Source organism: Sinocyclocheilus rhinocerous, unplaced genomic scaffold (genome assembly GCF_001515625.1).
Source record: "Sinocyclocheilus rhinocerous isolate Xijiao unplaced genomic scaffold, SAMN03320098_v1.1 scaffold222, whole genome shotgun sequence".
Lineage (NCBI taxonomy): Eukaryota > Metazoa > Chordata > Actinopteri > Cypriniformes > Cyprinidae > Sinocyclocheilus > Sinocyclocheilus rhinocerous.
Genome location: NW_015625652.1, coordinates 2,041,974 through 2,061,645, shown reverse-complemented (window position 1 = coordinate 2,061,645; position 19,672 = coordinate 2,041,974). Strand labels below are relative to the sequence as shown.

At 36.9% G+C, this 19,672-nt stretch overlaps 1 protein-coding gene across 1 annotated transcript in view; it reads right to left on the bottom strand.

Annotated features, from left to right (window-relative positions):
• LOC107705793 (receptor-type tyrosine-protein phosphatase U-like) overlaps positions 1–19,672 on the bottom strand; it is a 276,526-nt gene that overhangs the window by 58,729 nt on the left and 198,125 nt on the right. Inside the window, exons 9-13 of the mRNA XM_016509251.1 lie at positions 18,748–18,857; positions 13,245–13,446; positions 8,928–9,030; positions 7,540–7,813; positions 897–933 (exon numbers count right to left, since the gene is read on the bottom strand). Of these exons, the coding sequence (XP_016364737.1) occupies positions 897–933; positions 7,540–7,813; positions 8,928–9,030; positions 13,245–13,446; positions 18,748–18,857 (726 nt within the window). The remainder of the gene's footprint in view (positions 1–896; positions 934–7,539; positions 7,814–8,927; positions 9,031–13,244; positions 13,447–18,747; positions 18,858–19,672) is intronic.

Genomic DNA, 19,672 nt, shown 5'->3' with positions numbered 1-19,672 from the left:
TATATATATATATATATAGGTCAGTGGCCCTTGGCTTGGTATTGTTGGCAGAATTTGGCCCTTGGCAAAAACTAATTGAGGAACTCTGTTCTAGTGTAAACAATAAGGTGATTGGCCTTTGTTATTCTAAGGCAGGGCTTCCTACAGCTGCTGCAATAGTTGTATCAATAAAAGCAACCAATTCTAAAGCAGAACTACAGATGCCATATTTAACGTTACAATTTCTCCCATTCAAGTGGTCTATCTCCACCCCTTTTGATGTCTCAGATGCTAAAATCGACACTGACGCACCATCCGCCTGCAGCAAACTGTTAGTTCCTGTGGGATCTGGAGCTAGAATGCTGATGACAACTTGGAAAAGCTGTGGACCTCAGGCATGTACATTGTGTACATTGTGAATAAGTAAATAGCAAATAAGCTGAAAAACCTACACTTGTGCAGTCAGAATAACAACATCCATCCAATCCACTGCAATTTTTATGTTTTACTGTTTGTAGCCACTCTATCATACTTTAACTTGTTTACAAACTCTTTACATTCACTTCATGTTAAAGGGGTAATATCGTCATTTTAAGGGCCTCTTTCACTGACCCTTCAATAGAATGAAATCTGAATGTAAACCCATTGTCAAAAAGACAAAAATATGTATTTTAAAATCCCACTCATAATTACTCAATCATAATTACAAAACTATTTATTTATTTTTTTATATAAAATAGTTTCATGCCTGGTAAGAAACATTTATAGTCTAAATTTATGCAAACCCTCAGTACGTTGAGTTCGACCCTGTATAGGTCAATTCACCTCACTCTGTCCTTCAAAAAACATTTTCACACAAAACTGCATAGTACTTCTACAAAGAACAAGTTCTGTAGCATCAGCATTGAATAACTCACCTTTACGGGCGATGCGGATGCAGTTTATCCTTGTTTCCTGTGAGAAAAGAGAACAGAGATGCAGTGTCACGCTGTGGGAAACAGTCAAACGGCAGAAATAAGACTGATACCTGATGAGAAGTCAAATGGGCTCACACTGACTTTTGCTGATTCAACAACAGCATGAATGCCAGTAAAAGAGTAAAAATACATTTAAAAACAGCACCGTGTCTCACTCACCTACCCTATTGTGTGTGTGTGTGTGTGTGTACTTTTCGAGTGTGGCGATAAGATATAAGCCTTTAATGTACAGAAAATGGCAGCGGAGGACAAAAGAGGCAGGGGGGATGACTTCCAGCCAGGAGAGAATTATAAAAAGGAATTAATTTGTTCGAAATCGCAGTTGATGACATACTGGTGTTATGAAAACGACCTTTGTCAAATAGCGCTAATGAGATCCGAGCCCATAATCCAATTCCGGCCTGCCACCTCGACGAGAAGATGCATTATCAAATTAAGATTTACAGATGCTAATTTGGGCATTATGGAACAATTATGCAAATCTTCCCATCCGGAAAAGGAGTGAGCGGTCTCTGCTCAAACTGCGGCTGAATTGCTTTTTTTAATTGAAAATTCAATCCAAACTGCCTTGGCTCCTAAAGCATGTCATAACCCTATATCATCTCAGAAAACACAAAAGGGAAAGCGAGGCCGGTAGGAAGAGGAAAAAAGGTAGAGAGGGACTCGCATTGATGTTTCAAGAGAGGGAAGAGGGACACACATGGATATTTTAGCCCCCCTAAAACATCCACATGCTTAAAAATGTCATGTAGGCCAATCCAGGCTTTACGAGAAACTCATCTTTATCTGCTCCAGCAGCCATCATTGAGATGCAAGTGTGCCATGGCTCCCAATACACACTCTCCCATGAGAGCATATCGCAGGGATAAAGCAAACACTGCCTGTTTTCTCCAAGCACAGAGCCGGTTCTAGATGTCACACTGTAAGAAGTCATAGCTCACCATGCGTGTGAGAAAAGACTGACCCCGAATGACAGGCGAGAGACAGCCAGTGGGCTTTGATCAGACAGACGCAGACACAAAGCTTTAAGCTTCCCTGCTCTATTTAATCAAATTTGTGGGAACGGTCATGGCAGGCACTGCAAAAGGGGATCTGTCAGCAAACTCAAGCTAAGTAAATGAATTATGAGCACTATAAATATAACAGGCCCAGGGAGGCATGGGAAAGGAACTTATTAGAAAGCTCCTACTTGGTTCAGAGCAGACGAAAGGAGGCATGCAAGAAAAAGAGACGGGGGAAATAAGAATTAATGTTATTTTCCCTAGGAAATGAGGCCTCCCAAATCAATTGTGCTACTGTAATGTGAAAAAAATAAATCTAGTCTAACTGTGAGTGATATTGTGGTTTACAAAAGTATAAACATCATGGAAGTATAAGTTTTAGTGCCTTTATGCTGAAAAAAAACCCCAATGAATTACAGCATAAATATTTAAAGTAAAAAATACTGATTTAAAGTCATGATAAATACCATTGAAAGTAGGAACAACAAAAAAGTAAAAGATAATGAAAATTTTATTGAAAAATATGTTTTGATGAAAGATGAATTGTCATGAAAAATTCACATGCAAAAAATTTTATCTATTTATTGAATAATGCATAAATATTTGAAAATACATGTTTTATATATATATATATATACACACACATATACACACACACACACACACACACACACACACATATATATATATATATATAGCATATACACTGAACAAAATTATAAACGCAACACTTTTGTTTTTGCCCCCATTTTTCATGAGCTGAACTCAAAGATCTAAGACTTTTTCTATGTACACAAAAGGCCTATTTCTCTCAAATATTTTCAAATATTAATAAATTATTAATAAGTAGATTATTCATATATATATATATATATATATATATATATATACATACATACATACATACAGATATAATAAATTCGATATGTATTATAAATTTACATTTCTTTTTTATTTATTTTTATTTTTTAGGGGGTAATTTCAGCTCAACATATTTTACTAAGAAATACCAGTTCTTGCCTTCGATCTTGATAAAAACAGAGGTGCCAATTAGAGAAAAAAAAGTCCTATAGGGTTCAGTGTCATAAGAAAAAAAAACAGCTAAGTTTTTCTGTGTGTATGAGTGAAAGAGAGTGTCTGACAACTACAGTCTTTTTGTTTTGCCTCTAAGGACTACTAAGGAAGCGGAGGACAAAAAAAGTAAACAGAGCAGAGAAGAGAAAGGAATAAAAACAGCTCTTTGTAAACAGCTGAGAATCAAAGATCTTTTAAGAGCATCTTTATATATATTTATCACTGAAAGCAATTACACGAAGCCCTGACAGCATTCACAGCTCTCTAATGGCTAATTGTCAGAATAATGGCCAAAGATGCAGCAGAGGACTTTCTTTCTTGTGCTGCTGCCAAAAGCTTTGAAAACCACTTACAGCCAAAAAGTTGGCCAAGAGACAAAACAAAGTATATTAGCATTGTTTATATGCAGTCAGGAGAAAAAAAAAAAGAACTGTTCAAATCGGTAACATGGGTGTGCTAAATGCTAGCTAAGTCTCTTGAGCTACGTTCTCTTTAGCTTAGACTGTCAGCCTTTACGGCAGTTATTGCAGCATAAAATAGAACTGAATAAAAATGAATATTTAGCTAAAGGTCGGTCAAGTAAATCAGCAGAGCCCAAAGGAGACTGAGCTGTGCGATCGGTTTCCAAGACGTGCGGTTTCAAGTAGAGAGAAACCGAGGGGAAGGTGGAGTCACAATGGCTTGGCTGACAGGTGCATTTCAGTCTGTAATGCAAGAGAAGCCCTGAGGGGTTCGGCGGGGAGGGAGTTTGTGTCTGTACTATAGGTCAACAGAGGCATTTCCCTTAAAGGCCGCCAAAAACCCAACTGTGTAATAGCATAGGTAAAGTCCGTCCAAGTTTTGTGCCTCTGAATTGCTGTTCAGAAGAGTGGAATGAGCCAAGCTGGCTCATCCTTTCCTCCAGGTGCTGAGCCAATGAGATAACCTTCTTCTAAATGTCACCCACATCTTTTTGAGCATGTGGTTTGCTAGCTGGTGTCAAATCTTAATGGACCATTAAAAAACTATTTTCATTCCCACAAGCCTGAAACATTCAGAGGTTTAATAGTGCATAATTGAGTATGGCAGCTAACTAATAACCATGAAACCATAAGGCAAAAGTCATGCTCAAGATGAAGGTTGGTTTGCATGAAGTTGCATGAAAAATTTCTGTACTTATCACTGATGCAGCAGTGTTGGGGAAGACTAACTAAAAGGAGTGAAGCATCTAACTTGACGACATTTTTTAAAAGCATGACAGTAGTTCAAATATTTATCTGATTCGCTTCAGAGAACTGGTTTTTGTAGATGCGGTTCATTCAGATTCAACAATATTTTCACTGATTCAAACCAATTATTCATAGATTCACATACACTTTTATAGAGAAATTAACTATACTGCGGTTAATCGTTATGTTTCCACACTACAGTATATGCTATTTTTATTAGCTGTATTTAGTGGAAACATACTTTTTAAAATATAATTGTTTTTGTTTATATCATTGGATGTTTATACATTTTAAAAATTTAATGCAGTTATCTAGTTTTATTTTTTTCTTGACAAGCTATAGTTTTAAAGTATTTTCATCAACACTGTTCTGCATGCAGGAGTACAGAGCCATGCAAAAGTATTCATACTCCTTCATTTCCAGCGATATCGTTGACTTGATTGCAAATGATTGCAAAGATACTATTTAAACTGAACTGAGCTGGATGATGACATCACTGAATTCAATGATGAACCGCCTTTAACTGAAAAATTAGTGTTTACTATTGTCATTTTGCATTATTGACACACTATTTTCCTAATTAATGCTGTTCAGTTGCTTTGACACAATCTGTATTGTTAAAAGCGCTATATAAATAAAGGTGACTTGACTTCATTTTTTTTCCACATTGTGTCAAGTTGTAACCATTATGCTAAAATGCTTTACTTTTTTCACATCAATCAACACTCCATACTATGAAAGCCCTTTTCCGAACTTTTTTCCCAATATTGCATGATTTAAACTCACAATTGCAAGAAAAAAAATTGTGAGAATTAAACTCGCAATTATGAGGGGAAAAAAATAAAATAAAATTGCAAGTTTATAAGATATAAAGTAGCAATTCTGAGAAATAAAGTCAGAATTGAGAGATACAAGCTCACAATTCTCACTTTATAACATGCAATTGCAAGTTATATAGACAGGGCCTAAAATTAACACTCGCCAAGCGCCAAATGAGAGTAAAAATCAGCATTGGCGAGTCCATGTAACAGTGTCAGTCGCCAGTGGGCGGGTACAACTGTTACGAATTATAACAATGCAATGAAGTGAAAACAACAGCCAGTTTTTAAAGAGATTCGCTGTTTCTGACATAAGCGAATAAAATAATCTTGTCCGAAGACAAGATCATCGTGATTAGCTGTTCTATCATTAGCGACAAGAGCGAATCAAATAATAGGATACAAACGGACTGATAAGGTCAGAGCAGTGATGGCCAGCTTGCCCCTAGACACGGTTCTAATAACTTTTACTTGAGAAGATTTTTTTTGTGTTATATATTGTGTTATATATTAAAACAAATAAAAAGTTGTTATATATTTCAGAACCTATTAAATGTTAAAAATAAGGGCTTTCAATTATACTGTAATGTTGAACGTCTATAATTAATAGGTAAAATTGAGGGAAAATGCACCAGCAGGACAAAAACATTGTTAATATGTTTAGTTATTGTAGTAGTAATAACTGCCTGTTTTTGCAAAAAGAGTTTCATGGCCAGTAAATTTTATCATGTCACCGGCCATTGGCAGGTGTGGCAAAAAGTTAGTTTTAGGCCCTGTATATAGATATAAACACCTAATTCTGAGAAAATAGTTTTTTCTCCCTTAGAATCGGATTTTATAAAACAAATAGTGCCGGTCCTTAGTTCTGATTGGCCGAGCCACGTTCGAAGCTGTTGTAAATTACTCTACAAACATACACCTTTGTTTACATTTGTCCTCTTTGCGTCGTGCCTAACAACGCCCCTTAGCTGTTATAAATTCACTCTAAACCACGGCTTCTTGGGGCTTATTGCTTTATTATAACTTGCAATTGCGAGTTTATATCTCACAGTTCTGAATTGTGAGATGTACACTTGCGAGAAAAAGTCAGAATTGTGAGTTTATATCCCGCAATTCTGACTTTATATATCGCAATTCAGACTTCATAACTCACAATTGCGAGTTTATATCAATAATAAAAACGTATAAATATATAAATGTATAAAAATGTCAGAATTATTTATATCTTGCAATTGTGATTTCATTTCTAAGAATTGCAAGTTTATATCTTGCAATTCTGACTATATTATTCGCTATTGTGATTTTATACTTCACAATTCTGAGGGAAAAAAGGTCAGAATTGCGAGATAAAATGCAGCAAACTTTTTTTTTATTCAGTGGTGGAAAAGGGCTTCCATACCATACCCTATAATGACTAAGCAAAAAAAGTAATTTAAAGCAGTTTAACATAAAGATGCAACATGACAAAATGTGAAAATAAATAAATAAATAAATACTTTCGCAAGGCACTGTATACAATTAACCTGGACAACCTGGCATCCTCATCTCTCAGTGGGTCATGGGCCTTCACAGACTGCTGGTAGGCACAATAAAACTATATTTTCGACCAATGGTAAAGTACCAGTCTGATTTAATCAAATGCTTTATTAATCAAGGTCTATATTTTGCTTCTGACAAAAACGTTTTTTTCCTATTTAGAAACTTATTTGGCACCTTTCTGGATCAATTTTTGAGCAGCGAGAGATTCCCATTTCCCTGGCTGTTTTCCAGGCTCTGTCTTGCCTGCGCTGTCGAGCTCATTCTGTCTCCAGACCCAGCCACTTCTAACAACATAAACTGCCAGCTGATCTATTTTTGATCAGCTGCACCTGTGCCCAATTATCCCTGTGAAATGGTTTATGCCAGCGAGACGGTATTCCTTGTTGTTTATCCTCTTATCTAGGCATGGACGGGGAGCACAGGGGCTGTTTTTCCCATTTGAATAAGGCCTGGACACCCAAAGCTTGGTGTGTGCTGATACTCTATTATTAATTTCATACTGAGACTGTGACACACACTATCTTATGGGTTTGAACAGTAGGAGAAAAGGAGAAAAACAACATCCCGTAAGGACAAGCAATGATATAATGTTTTTGTACATCCAACTAATTGCAGATTTACTAGCTGCAGGTGCTTCTCACTATTTATTCAAGGTCCTTCGTTTTGCACTTTATCTCCTGCTGTGCAGGCTGCAAACAATCTATAGGAGCATGTATAAATAATGTTTCAGATCCTGGTATAAAATCAGTTGAATTTCCATGAAAAAAATATTGTATACTGTACAGTATGTGTGGTTCGAAAAAACAGGCTGCACACATATGGTATGTGCGTACTGTGCTAATGACGAAATGTACACATTCCCTAGTGTACATGTAACAATTGAAGTATACTTCAGTATATACTGGGAGCGGAATGAGTAACAGTGCTAGTTTCTGACACTTACGCCTCTAAAGTTGCTCATGGCCTGGAAGTAGATGAGGTAGTTCTTCCTGGGGTCCAGAGGGCTGTTCCAGTAGCCGTTGTAGGTGTGGTTGTCCCCCACAGTAAAGGGTGTAGCCTCGGGCAGGCTGCTCGGGGGAAGTTCGGCTGTATAATAGTGTGGCGCTCCACGGGCCTGAGCCTCACCGTGAGATGTTGGAATGGGGAAGCAGTCCTGAACGCTCAGTTCTCTCTTCACCTTCCTACCAGCTTCTTCCTCCACAATCACTTGATATGTGCTGTGTATACATACACATAGTAATGTATTTTATAAAAATATAATAGTAATATTAGTAATAACGTATAAGGAATATTCCAGGTTCGAAACAAGTTAACAGCACTTGATTATCATAAAAAAATAATTTTTGTCTCTTTTAAGAAAAAAAAATCTGGGTTGGAGTTTACAATATCTCAAAATATATTAAAGTGCAACATACAAAACATTAAATAAATTTGAGCGTTATTTTAGCAGCATTGAGATACTACTGTAGTTTTAGTTAATATTTTGAATTATATTTTTATATCTCTGTTTTCATTTTAATTTTAGTTCCAAGTTTTATTAGCTTTGCTGTATTTTTTCATTTTTATCAGTTTTTTTTTTAAATGTCTATATATAACTTTTATTAATTTAAACTTCAGTTTATATTTTTAGTTTTTAAAAAGAAGTTTAAGGTCCAGAATTACTAAACAGGGCAAATTAGGGCTAGAGCGCAATTCCATAAAAGCACTGATGGGAGTGGAAAATTATGCGTGTGATTTACTGAAAATGCACACATTAAAGAACACAGATCATTTCCACAATGACCAGCAAATCTACCAAGAGCAGTGCAAATTACAGCCTGATTTGAGACATTTTTTGGCCGTTAAATAATGGCGCAAATACCAGCAATTTGACAAGAGCAAACCTTAGTAAATCGTGTTGTGTGATTAATTTTAATACTCCCCTCCCATAAATTTTGCGTCTGAATGGGAAACTCCTACAAATGCATATTCAATAAGGTCAGGTGGAAAATTAACTGTGTCCACGCCTTTTCAGCGTTAATTCTTCATTACGTGTCTTTAGTAAATCCTGACAGTACTATTTTAGTGCCAAAAGACGGTTTGTGCTGGTGCAAGTTGTTAGTAAATCTGGCCGTTTTTTTTATATTTTATTTTATTTCAAGTAACAAAAGTTTTTAATAACCCTGGTGAATACACAATAGTATAGCCTAACTAATATGTGTGTTAAGATGTTTTAAGCATGAGAAAAAAACAGACTTTATTAGAAACTTAATACAAGTAACCACTAAATTTTTAGTGGTAACTTGTATTCAATCTGGAATATTCCTTTAAAGAAAATACTGGCACTCTCACCTGACCGGAGCTCCTCGGCCTTGTGCTGGACGCAGCAGGACTGTGATGGTGCTTTCTGTCTCACTCAGAGGGGACGGTATGTCTCCATAATCGAATGTAGGTGCTTCAAAAAGAGAGAAAATGAGAGAAAGAAAAAAAACTTTTTAAACCCACTCACTATCAAAAGTAAACTTCTCTAAAACATCCCCAGTGATGGGCAGAAAAAAAAATAAACGAGAGCTCAGCAATTAAAAAGAAACCATTTGGGATCCAAATCCACTGTGTACATTAACTTTGTCATTTCAAAGTAAGGCAAAGTGAAGTTTACGCTAATTATTAAAAGCCAATATAACCAGCTAAACATTTTAATTAGACGAACCTCACGAACAACGCCTACATTGTTGTCTGAAATAAGACCGCCTTAATTCATGACAACAACCAACACTTCATATGAACTCTGCTTTCTTCTCCAAACTTGTCCCTCTGTGTGTCTTGAACTCAGGGTGTAATTAAAAGCTGTGCATGTGGGACAAACAGAGGGGAAACTCATTTAGAAGGATCTGAGTCTGGACTGCATCCTTCCCCTGAGATGCTCGTGTTGAGCAATAACGCTTTCCTTAATATCAGCAGTCAATTAGAGCTGACGAGCAAAGGCAAACAATCTGCCAGAAATCAATGATTATGGTATTAAAAGCGGGTTTTGGCAAAACTACAGCTACTTGAGTGGACTTCAGTAAAAGTGAGGCCTTGGATGGCTTTGAGTGCTTGCAGAGAAACTAAAAACACATTAAAAAATAGAATGCTGGTCTACATACATATGATGCAACTGAGAGATATAGGAGGGCCTGAGGGCTTATTTCTTTACAGTATGCACAGAAATGCAAGTATACAACAGGTCATATATGTACATCTATTCTAACAGCCTCAATCAATATACTGTAACAACTCCAAAGCGTCTATGCTGCAACAACTTTCTCTGAGGTTTGGTGTACATAGTGAAATGCACAGATATAAGGGTGTAATGCATCTCTCTGTGTCTCTGTGCTCAGTTCCTGTTTGACTTCTGTACTATTTCTAATTAAAAATCCTTCAACCAGAAATATACTAATAATGCAGATAATATACAGTGACGCATATTTCCATTACAAATAATATTTTAACAATTTGAGTGAAAAAAAATAAATAAATTGAAATACTGAAAGTAGTTCCTCAAACTGCATGAACACCACAATGTGTGTAAAGCCTGATGATCATATTATGCAGCTAAATATGCATATTAAATTTGAATTGGAATCCCAAATTTGGTGTCTGAAATGTGGACATTACCATAAACATTAATAAAAAATGTTTTTAATTATTATTACCTAAATAAATATATTTCATTATTAAAATGAATGCAATTTTAAAAAATGCAAGCAAAAGATGCTGAAATAAATTAGGAAAAAAATAAAACCTTTAAAATTTCACTAAAACAAAACAGAAAATGTATCAACTTTTTTTATCCATTAACAGTGCTTTTGGTAGATTTTGAGCTGATACAAGGTGAAACGTCCCCGACTGTTAATCGGCCAAGTAGACAGGGTTATCAGGCCAAAGCCAATATTCTCAAAACAACCACATATTTGCAGATTAATGGACCTTGCCTACCACTACACTAAATCCTCTTATTGGATTTTGTGTTTCCGTCACATCACTGCCGTCAAAAAACAGAAGTTATCCATCGTTGCCATCGGAGAAAAGGCTGGCTTTAACGCACATTGCTTCGCATCAGTCCAGTGTTGAGGAATCCTGATTTAGCATCAGCTGCATCTGGCTGACAGCAGCATATGGTGCTGTTTTGTAAGGCGGGCTGATTTTCGAATGGTGAGGATGACAGTGATGTCAGTTCTCTTTGAGGCGAGGGGAAACGTGTAATGTTCTTGAAGGGCCTGTTGGGTTCTGAGCATCTGCTGTGATCACTTCCTCAGATCCACTCGGGAATACATAATGGCTCTTAAGCAGCGATATGGGCTTACTCACACACACATGCTTCAGAGATCAATAGCGCACCTGAAGCACAGGATGATGAACCGGAAACTCTGGAGTTTCGCATTTTTCCTTTTCTGTGAAATCAGTTTTTGTTTCACTTTGTTCCTGACTATTGAACTGCCAACGTGCATTTCTGTACCTCAGACATCTCCCGAATGATCTGAGGCATTTCAATCAACAGTTATCACCTGGTACATCTGAAGGTGCACGGAAACACACATGCACGTACATTTCGCATCACTGCAGAAGTACGAGTTCTAGTCATTTAATGCAAAACAAAAGCAACTTCTGCGTTTTCACAGTTTTTCTTATAAACACTCCTTCCATGAAATTATAGCACCTGTTCTGAGTCTGAAGTTATTTATTGCTCGTTTACAGCAGATGAACAGATGTAAAGGTCAGTGTCGACCCATCAGACAAGGAGAGGAGAACATAAGTGATCAAATTAACTAGTTTTTATTCAGTTCGTACTAATGTGCATACCTGTGATGCATATACAGTAAGCACATTTAAAGTTGTTGTTTTTTTAACCATAGCCTAGGCGAGTAAAATCACTTCACAAAGTGGTGGGGGGTGAAATTATAGAAATTAATACTTTTTATTTAGCGCATATACCCGCCCATGTTCTAGGCCAGCCGGACCTGCACAGCTAAATCATCAGAAGTTCTGCAGGTATTGTGAAGAAACAAGCGAGGACAACAGCGAAAATGGCAGATCGTGGAAATAAATGTTATGTTCCAGGCTGTGCAGGGGATGTGAAGTGCAGGGATGGGTTGGTGTCTGTATTCAGAAAGGCACGGAAAGCAAATAACGCGCTCTAATAAAATAACGCGAGCCACTAAAGAGACATGGTTAGCTGCTTGCTAGCAGGTTACATTGCAGTAGGCTACATAAGATTTCACTTACCACATAAACAGAGTAAAGAGAGATGACTGAGGACGATGGCGAATAATTTACAGATCCTGAGCACCACTGACAAGCATCTGATCTTGTAAAATGTGTGGTAAGTACTGCCGCTGTAGTTTACACAGCACGTGCGATCGCAAATCTCGAAAGTGAAAGTAAAACACGATCGTGCATTCGAAAGCAGTTTCAATGCCCTGCATATTAATAGCGGCTCCCTGATGTCTGCATTTTATATACAGTATAATTACCCTACGATATAACTGCGAGAGAAAGTATTGAAATATATATTTTCCCTGTGTTTCCTTCTTGCTGTGTAAGCTACTGAAATGAGCCGCACTGTGAAACAGCCAATCAGAGCAGAGCTCAACATTATTATTCATGACCCTTTATTCATGAAACATTCAGCTTTGAAATCACAAGAATAAATTACATTTTAAAATATATTCAAATAGAAAACAGTTATTTTAAATAGTTAAAAATATTTAAAAATGGTATTGTTTTTGCTGTACTTTGGATCAAATAAATGCAGGCTTGGTGAGCAGAAGGGACTTAAAAATCTTACTGTTCAAACACTTTTGACTGGTAGTGTACATGTAACGGGATTACGTAATTTAATTACAAAATAAATGTAACTAATCTATTACAGTTTCTGAGAAAAATGTGTAATTAATTAAATTACAGTTACTTTTAAAATGTTAATGATTACAAAGGGGATTACATCTGAATATTTTCTGTAAAAAGCTAGGATATGCATAATAATATTCATTTGTTGCTTTGCCTGTTTTTGATGTGCATGATGCCTCCTGCCATTTAAAGGCCATTTAGTAAAGTGATGCTATTCTGATGCTTTTGATTGGTTCTCGTTTGAATTTGCAGCGCACCATGTCTGCCAATTACATCAATCCACATTGCCACTGAAAGCTTTAGACTACAAACTGTCTAAGAGCTACCACCATGGTAAATAAAGTAACTTGTAATCTGTAACCTATTACATTTACAAAGTAACCTTCCCAACACTGCTCCCTAATGCTGATTTTTACTTGCATTTGGCACTTGGCGAGTGTTAACTTTAGGCCCTGCTCTACAGCTGTAAATTTTGTGTCTGAAAAGGAAACTCCTACAATATGCATATACAATTAGGTCAGATGCAGAAATAACTGCGCCAACGCCTTTCGATAGCTAATATTTCACTGCAGTCTTTAGTTTGTTTGTTTTTTAGATAAAAATAGAGATATTCATCATTTGCATAATTACAGTACATTTAGTTGGATAAGAGTCAATCAAATAAGTAAACATTTAAACACACTCACTCCATTCGGACGGGACAGATTTGTATTGGAAGTGCTCTGTTTAACACACACTCACACCTAAAAGCCCCCTAAAACAACCTGACCAACTCCTTACCAGAGATGTTGGTGGTGATCTCAGTGAGTGCTGTTTGGCCGAAGCCTTTGGCGGTGCGCGCCCGCACAGAGATCAGGTAGGTGGTGCCAGGATGCAGGTTGGAGAACATATGGTAAGTCTCGTTCCTCAGTTTGGATACGGTGCGCCTCGGGCCTGGAACGTTGATCCCGGGGTCTGATGATTCAATGCTCTGGTAGCTGATCTGTAATTGCACGTATTAAAACCATTTAAATGAATCATATTTTCATTAAATCACTGCTGTTTTGGAAGCAAACATGCAATGACTCAGTGTGTGGTAGCTCAGATCAAACAATGCTTTACAAAAGTTTACTAACCCTGACCTCCCTATTCAGAGTGGGTTGAAAATGATTCATATATGAAATTAAACATTTATTGTATAAACAATACGTGGTAACCTACTCATTAATACCAGCGGGAAGCTAGAGGGCATGTTAGACTATCATTTTTACAGCAAAGAATACCGTGAAGGTATCATATGACAGCACTCACAATCTCTGCTCCTGTCCGTGTTTCCTGTCATCACACAAACCTTGAAGCTTTGGCTTCTTTTGAAACGATTTTCATTGGAAACCTAAGCTACTCAACATCATCTTGTTTACAGAATATTTGTATGCTGTATAAAGCAGTTTTAAGAGTAATGTAAAATCCACACACCAAGTCACTTTAAGTGAAAAGTCAGTGAAACAAAGATCTAAGATCCATTACCAGAAAGGTTTTCCTGAATTATATTATGACATAAGGAAGTCTAAAAGGTGCACAACAACAACAAAAAATTCTTAAATGTCCACAAAAAAGGAGAAATGTTTCAGTGTTTCATGTGCACTGAAGATTCTGGGTCACCATGTAGTCTTGATTCATTTCTTCAGTAAAACGATTCTGGGAACTTTTCTTAGACTTCTGGCCTCATGTAACATTAAGCAACATATGATCTGATTTGCTTTAGTTTTGAATCAATATCAACCCAATAATTGTTAACAAAATATAATTTAAAATATTTGCAAATATTTGTTTGAATTGAATTCAAACTAGGTGCATGGTTACAATTTGAATTTAAGGAATTGTAACTCAAACAAATGAATTTTTGCATAAAAAATACTTTTAAAGTTGAAAAAGCCTTTAGGTTTGAATGTTTGGTAGATAGATAAATAGAAGGATTGAACAATATAGAACAACAGAACAATAGATAGAGCGATAGATAGAACGATACAACAACAGAACGATAGATAAGTTGAGCGATAGAACGATAGAACGACACAGTGGGGAAAATATTTATTTGATCCCCTGCTGATTTTGTAAGTTTACTTACTTACAAAGAAATGAAGGGTCTGCAATTTTTATGGTAGGTTTATTTTAACAAACAGACAGACAGACAGATAGATAGATAGATAGATAGATAGATAGACAGATAGATAGACAGATAAGATAGATAGATAGATAGATAGATAGATAGATAGATAGATAGATGAGCCTGACAAACTTTCGGATCACAAACGTGCAGAGCATTAGAACATTAGTGGCCTAGCATTAGAGTGTTGACTGCAGTGTGCTTCTGGGACTTAGGAGACAGTTGCTGCACCTGTACCCAGCCTCTTTTAAGATATGAGGCATGGAGGATAGTGATGGGGGAAGGATTGAGGGGGAACGCAGTACCCTGTGAGTCTTTTGTCGGCGGTGCTCAGAGGAAAGTGGACAATGTGCTAATCTGAGAGAAACGAGAGCGAATTCTCCAGGCTCTGCCTCTCTCTTATTCTTTCTCTCTTCATCTCTCTGTATGTCTGAGAAGATCAGGCTGCTTGAGCCTGAAAATCTGTCCTTGCCTCCACTTTATAGGTCAAGCCTTTAAATCCCCTTTAGAAAACATCCTTGAGGCGACTTTGGTAGCTATGGCCTGGGGAGAAAAAGAAACGCGTGTTATCAAGGAGAGATAACTCAGTAAGTGCAAATAGTAACGGGGGAGGCGCCTGATGGACAGAGGTGGCATTCAAAAAATGCGTCGATCTCGTTTCGGGCCATAGCTGAGCCAAATGATGGATCCACAAACAAAAGCGACTTTTCCTCCTGAGGTGAGATGAGTGTTTTGGAGCGTGACAGAAGCACCGTTCTCACAACTTTTTAGTGACTGACTAAGCCTGAATCATGGGCGAGGAGAAAGGTGACACTGAGGCAGGCAGTGTGACCAGAGAGAGAAAGGGTGTGAGAATGTTCTGGAACAGAGGAACAGAGAGACAGATGCTGGCTGTGGGAGGCCCACCAACTTTCCATTGAGCAGGCCGAATCTGTGTGCGCTGAACGGAAGAATGAAGAAACAGTTTAAAGGCTTTTATTAGACTGTTAGCTATCCTTCTTTTTGGGACAAAGTCATAAGCTTTCAATTTGCGGCAGTTCTAATCTCAAGAGTACAATTATACAATGATATAGATTTTTTTGGTACACAAAACCACACTGTAAAAATGATTCTTAGATCCCAGAAGTAAATAACAAAAATAACAAAATATTCTATTTTTTTGGTTTGTCTTGATTAAGTAGTGCAACAGAGCAATTTGTAAACTAAATAAATACAAATAAATAAAACAGAGAAAAACACAAAGTCATGCACACATTAAATTATAATTAAATAATGACTTTAAAACTCATGTTGTAGTTCTATGACCCATTACCATGCCTGCACGTGACAGTGGGACAAAGCAGCACTTTTATATTTTTTAAGATTTTGTATCAATAGCTATACAGAACAACAGATAGACCGACAGGCAGATTGACAGAATGATAGATGAACAGAACGACAGATAGAACAGTAGACAGAACGATAGATAGAATGACAGAATGATAGACAGACAGACTAGATAGATAGACAGACAGACAGACAGACAGAGAAACGAGAGCGAATTCTCCAGGCTCTGCCTCTCTCTTATTCTTTCTCTCTTCATCTCTCTGTATGTCTGAGAAGATCAGGCTGCTTGAGCCTGAAAATCTGTCCTTGCCTCCACTTTATAGGTCAAGCCTTTAAATCCCCTTTAGAAAACATCCTTGAGGCGACTTTGGTAGCTATGGCCTGGGGAGAAAAAGAAACGCGTGTTATCAAGGAGAGATAACTCAGTAAGTGCAAATAGTAACGGGGGAGGCGCCTGATGGACAGAGGTGGCATTCAAAAAATGCGTCGATCTCGTTTCGGGCCATAGCTGAGCCAAATGATGGATCCACAAACAAAAGCGACTTTTCCTCCTGAGGTGAGATGAGTGTTTTGGAGCGTGACAGAAGCACCGTTCTCACAACTTTTTAGTGACTGACTAAGCCTGAATCATGGGCGAGGAGAAAGGTGACACTGAGGCAGGCAGTGTGACCAGAGAGAGAAAGGGTGTGAGAATGTTCTGGAACAGAGGAACAGAGAGACAGATGCTGGCTGTGGGAGGCCCACCAACTTTCCATTGAGCAGGCCGAATCTGTGTGCGCTGAACGGAAGAATGAAGAAACAGTTTAAAGGCTTTTATTAGACTGTTAGCTATCCTTCTTTTTGGGACAAAGTCATAAGCTTTCAATTTGCGGCAGTTCTAATCTCAAGAGTACAATTATACAATGATATAGATTTTTTTGGTACACAAAACCACACTGTAAAAATGATTCTTAGATCCCAGAAGTAAATAACAAAAATAACAAAATATTCTATTTTTTTGGTTTGTCTTGATTAAGTAGTGCAACAGAGCAATTTGTAAACTAAATAAATACAAATAAATAAAACAGAGAAAAACACAAAGTCATGCACACATTAAATTATAATTAAATAATGACTTTAAAACTCATGTTGTAGTTCTATGACCCATTACCATGCCTGCACGTGACAGTGGGACAAAGCAGCACTTTTATATTTTTTAAGATTTTGTATCAATAGCTATACAGAACAACAGATAGACCGACAGGCAGATTGACAGAATGATAGATGAACAGAACGACAGATAGAACAGTAGACAGAACGATAGATAGAATGACAGAATGATAGACAGACAGACTAGATAGATAGACAGACAGACAGACAGACAGACAGACAGACAGACAGATAGACAGATAGATAGATAGATAGATAATGAAATTACATAATGATTATTTTCCTAATAATTAAAAATCAATGACAAAAAGGTGTTATATAATAAAATTTAGATTTTATAGAATGATAGATAAATAGAAAGACAGATCGACAGAACGATAGATAGGTAGATAGAACGATAGATAGGTTCATAGAACGATAGATAGATAGACAGACAGACAGACAGACAGACAGACAATGACAGAATAATCGATAAATAAAACAACAGATAGAATGGTAGAATGATGGAACGATAGAACGATAGAACGACAGACAGACAGACAGACAGATAGTTAGAATGATAGAATGATAGATAGATAGAACAACAACAGAATGATAGATAAGTAGAGCGATAGAACGATTGAATGATAGATAGATAGATAGATAGATAGATAGATAGATAGATAATGAAATTACATAATGATTATTTTCCAAATAATTAAAAATCAATTAAAAATCTATGACAAAAAGTTTTTATATAATAAATAAATACATTTTTTAATTACATTTTAAATAAATTTAGATTTTATTTACACAATTGGATCTAAATAAATTATTCTTTAATGGGTTGTATGTGACATTACCTAGGTAATGACTTCTTGACATCATCTCAAAACTGTTCCAGAAGCTTCTACAGCAGCCACATTCATAAAATATCGTGGTGTATTGGTTAAGGCTCAGGACTGGGTGGTTGCTGATTCAGTCCCTTTGAGAACTGAGCCATGAGCAATTATCATTGTGTCCTCCAGCAAAGCAATTAATCCCAGGTAGCTCTAGGACAATTGTCCCGGTTCATGAAGACGGTTGTTCTATGATGACATCGTGGCAACTATTCAAATAAAGCAAGATTCTAAAATGGCAAAAAGTGTAGGAGACAGCATATAGAACTTAGATAGAGACATCTTTCTGTCATTTACTAACAGATGGCTGGTGCAGTAGGGACCAATTAGAGGGAGGGTTGGCCTTGGTGGCTTTTGTGTCTCTGGCAGCAGGCAGAGTTCCAGGTCCAAATCATGACTTCATACATACTTTCTGCCTGTCACTGACTTGAGTTGAAAAAGAACAACAACAACAACTCAGCACTTCCGGCCCACTAGACTGAAACTCCAAATTATACAGGGGTGGTAAACACTCGCATTCCAAAGTCTTCCTAATACAGCCCACTGTCAGTCAGGTCTGTGTGCACACGCACGCGGGGGATCATATGTTAGCGGCACTTTCATAAATAATTTAAACTGGCAGTCCAATTTTAACACACAGTGGGAAGTTTTGTCTTTCAAGGGTTGTGGATCATCGATATTTCACCTGGTAAAAACGCTGACTCGTCAGAGAGCCAATCTCTGCGGATTCAGACAGCTTGAGAGAAATGGATATGAGTGCGGTAAAGAGCAGGAAAGCACATACCTCATACTGCGTGATGAGACCGTTGGGTTCCACCGGCTCCTCCCACTTCAGGAAGATCATATCTTCCAGCGGAGTGAAGGTAAGAGACTCGGGAGCAATGCCTCCGGGAACTGTGGGAACCCAGAGAAGCCACTGGCTATGAATGAAGAAATGGAAAGATCCTACACTGTCAGACTAGTAATTTCACTAGCATTTACTCAAAGTGAGAGGGTTAATCGCTTAAATTCCCCCAAAGGTCAACTCTAATATCCTCATTACAGCTGCTGTCATTATGAACGTCTTAAGCAGGCCTTTCATGTTATGAACACAGACTCATCCCATTATAACTAATATAAGTGATTCAGTACTGTTGTCAGGTCACTTGAATATGTGATATGGAATCAAAGAGCTAAAGAGATCTGCTCTCCAGATTTGACGGAATGTGGCGGTCTGGGAATCCCGCTAAAAACAATAGTGTATGATGTGTTTAAAATAAAATTAAAATAATAAACTTATTTAAAATTAGAAATGTTGCTTTAGCAACTGACTGAAATAAAATAAGTTTAAGTTGAGGTACTAAAACTAAAAGTGAAATAAAAAATAAATTAAAGTTAAATATAAATATTAAACAACAAAAACTAATAAACATGGGGGAAAATACTAAAATTACTCAAATTTAAACTAAAATTAAAATGAAACTGAAAATATAAAAGCAAATTTAAATATTAATTAATACTATAAATGCATGTAAATAACACAAAAATAATCAAGGGGGAAAAAACGCAAAATGCACCAAAATAATATCATAAAAATGGTAATGACTCATGATTTGTTCCCTGTTAGATTTGTGTTATTTCAGTCTTTATTTACAGAAACCTTAGCCCTCTACTGTAGCTCTGAAATATAATTAGCACTTCTGCATATTAAAATTTTGCTGTATTGCGAG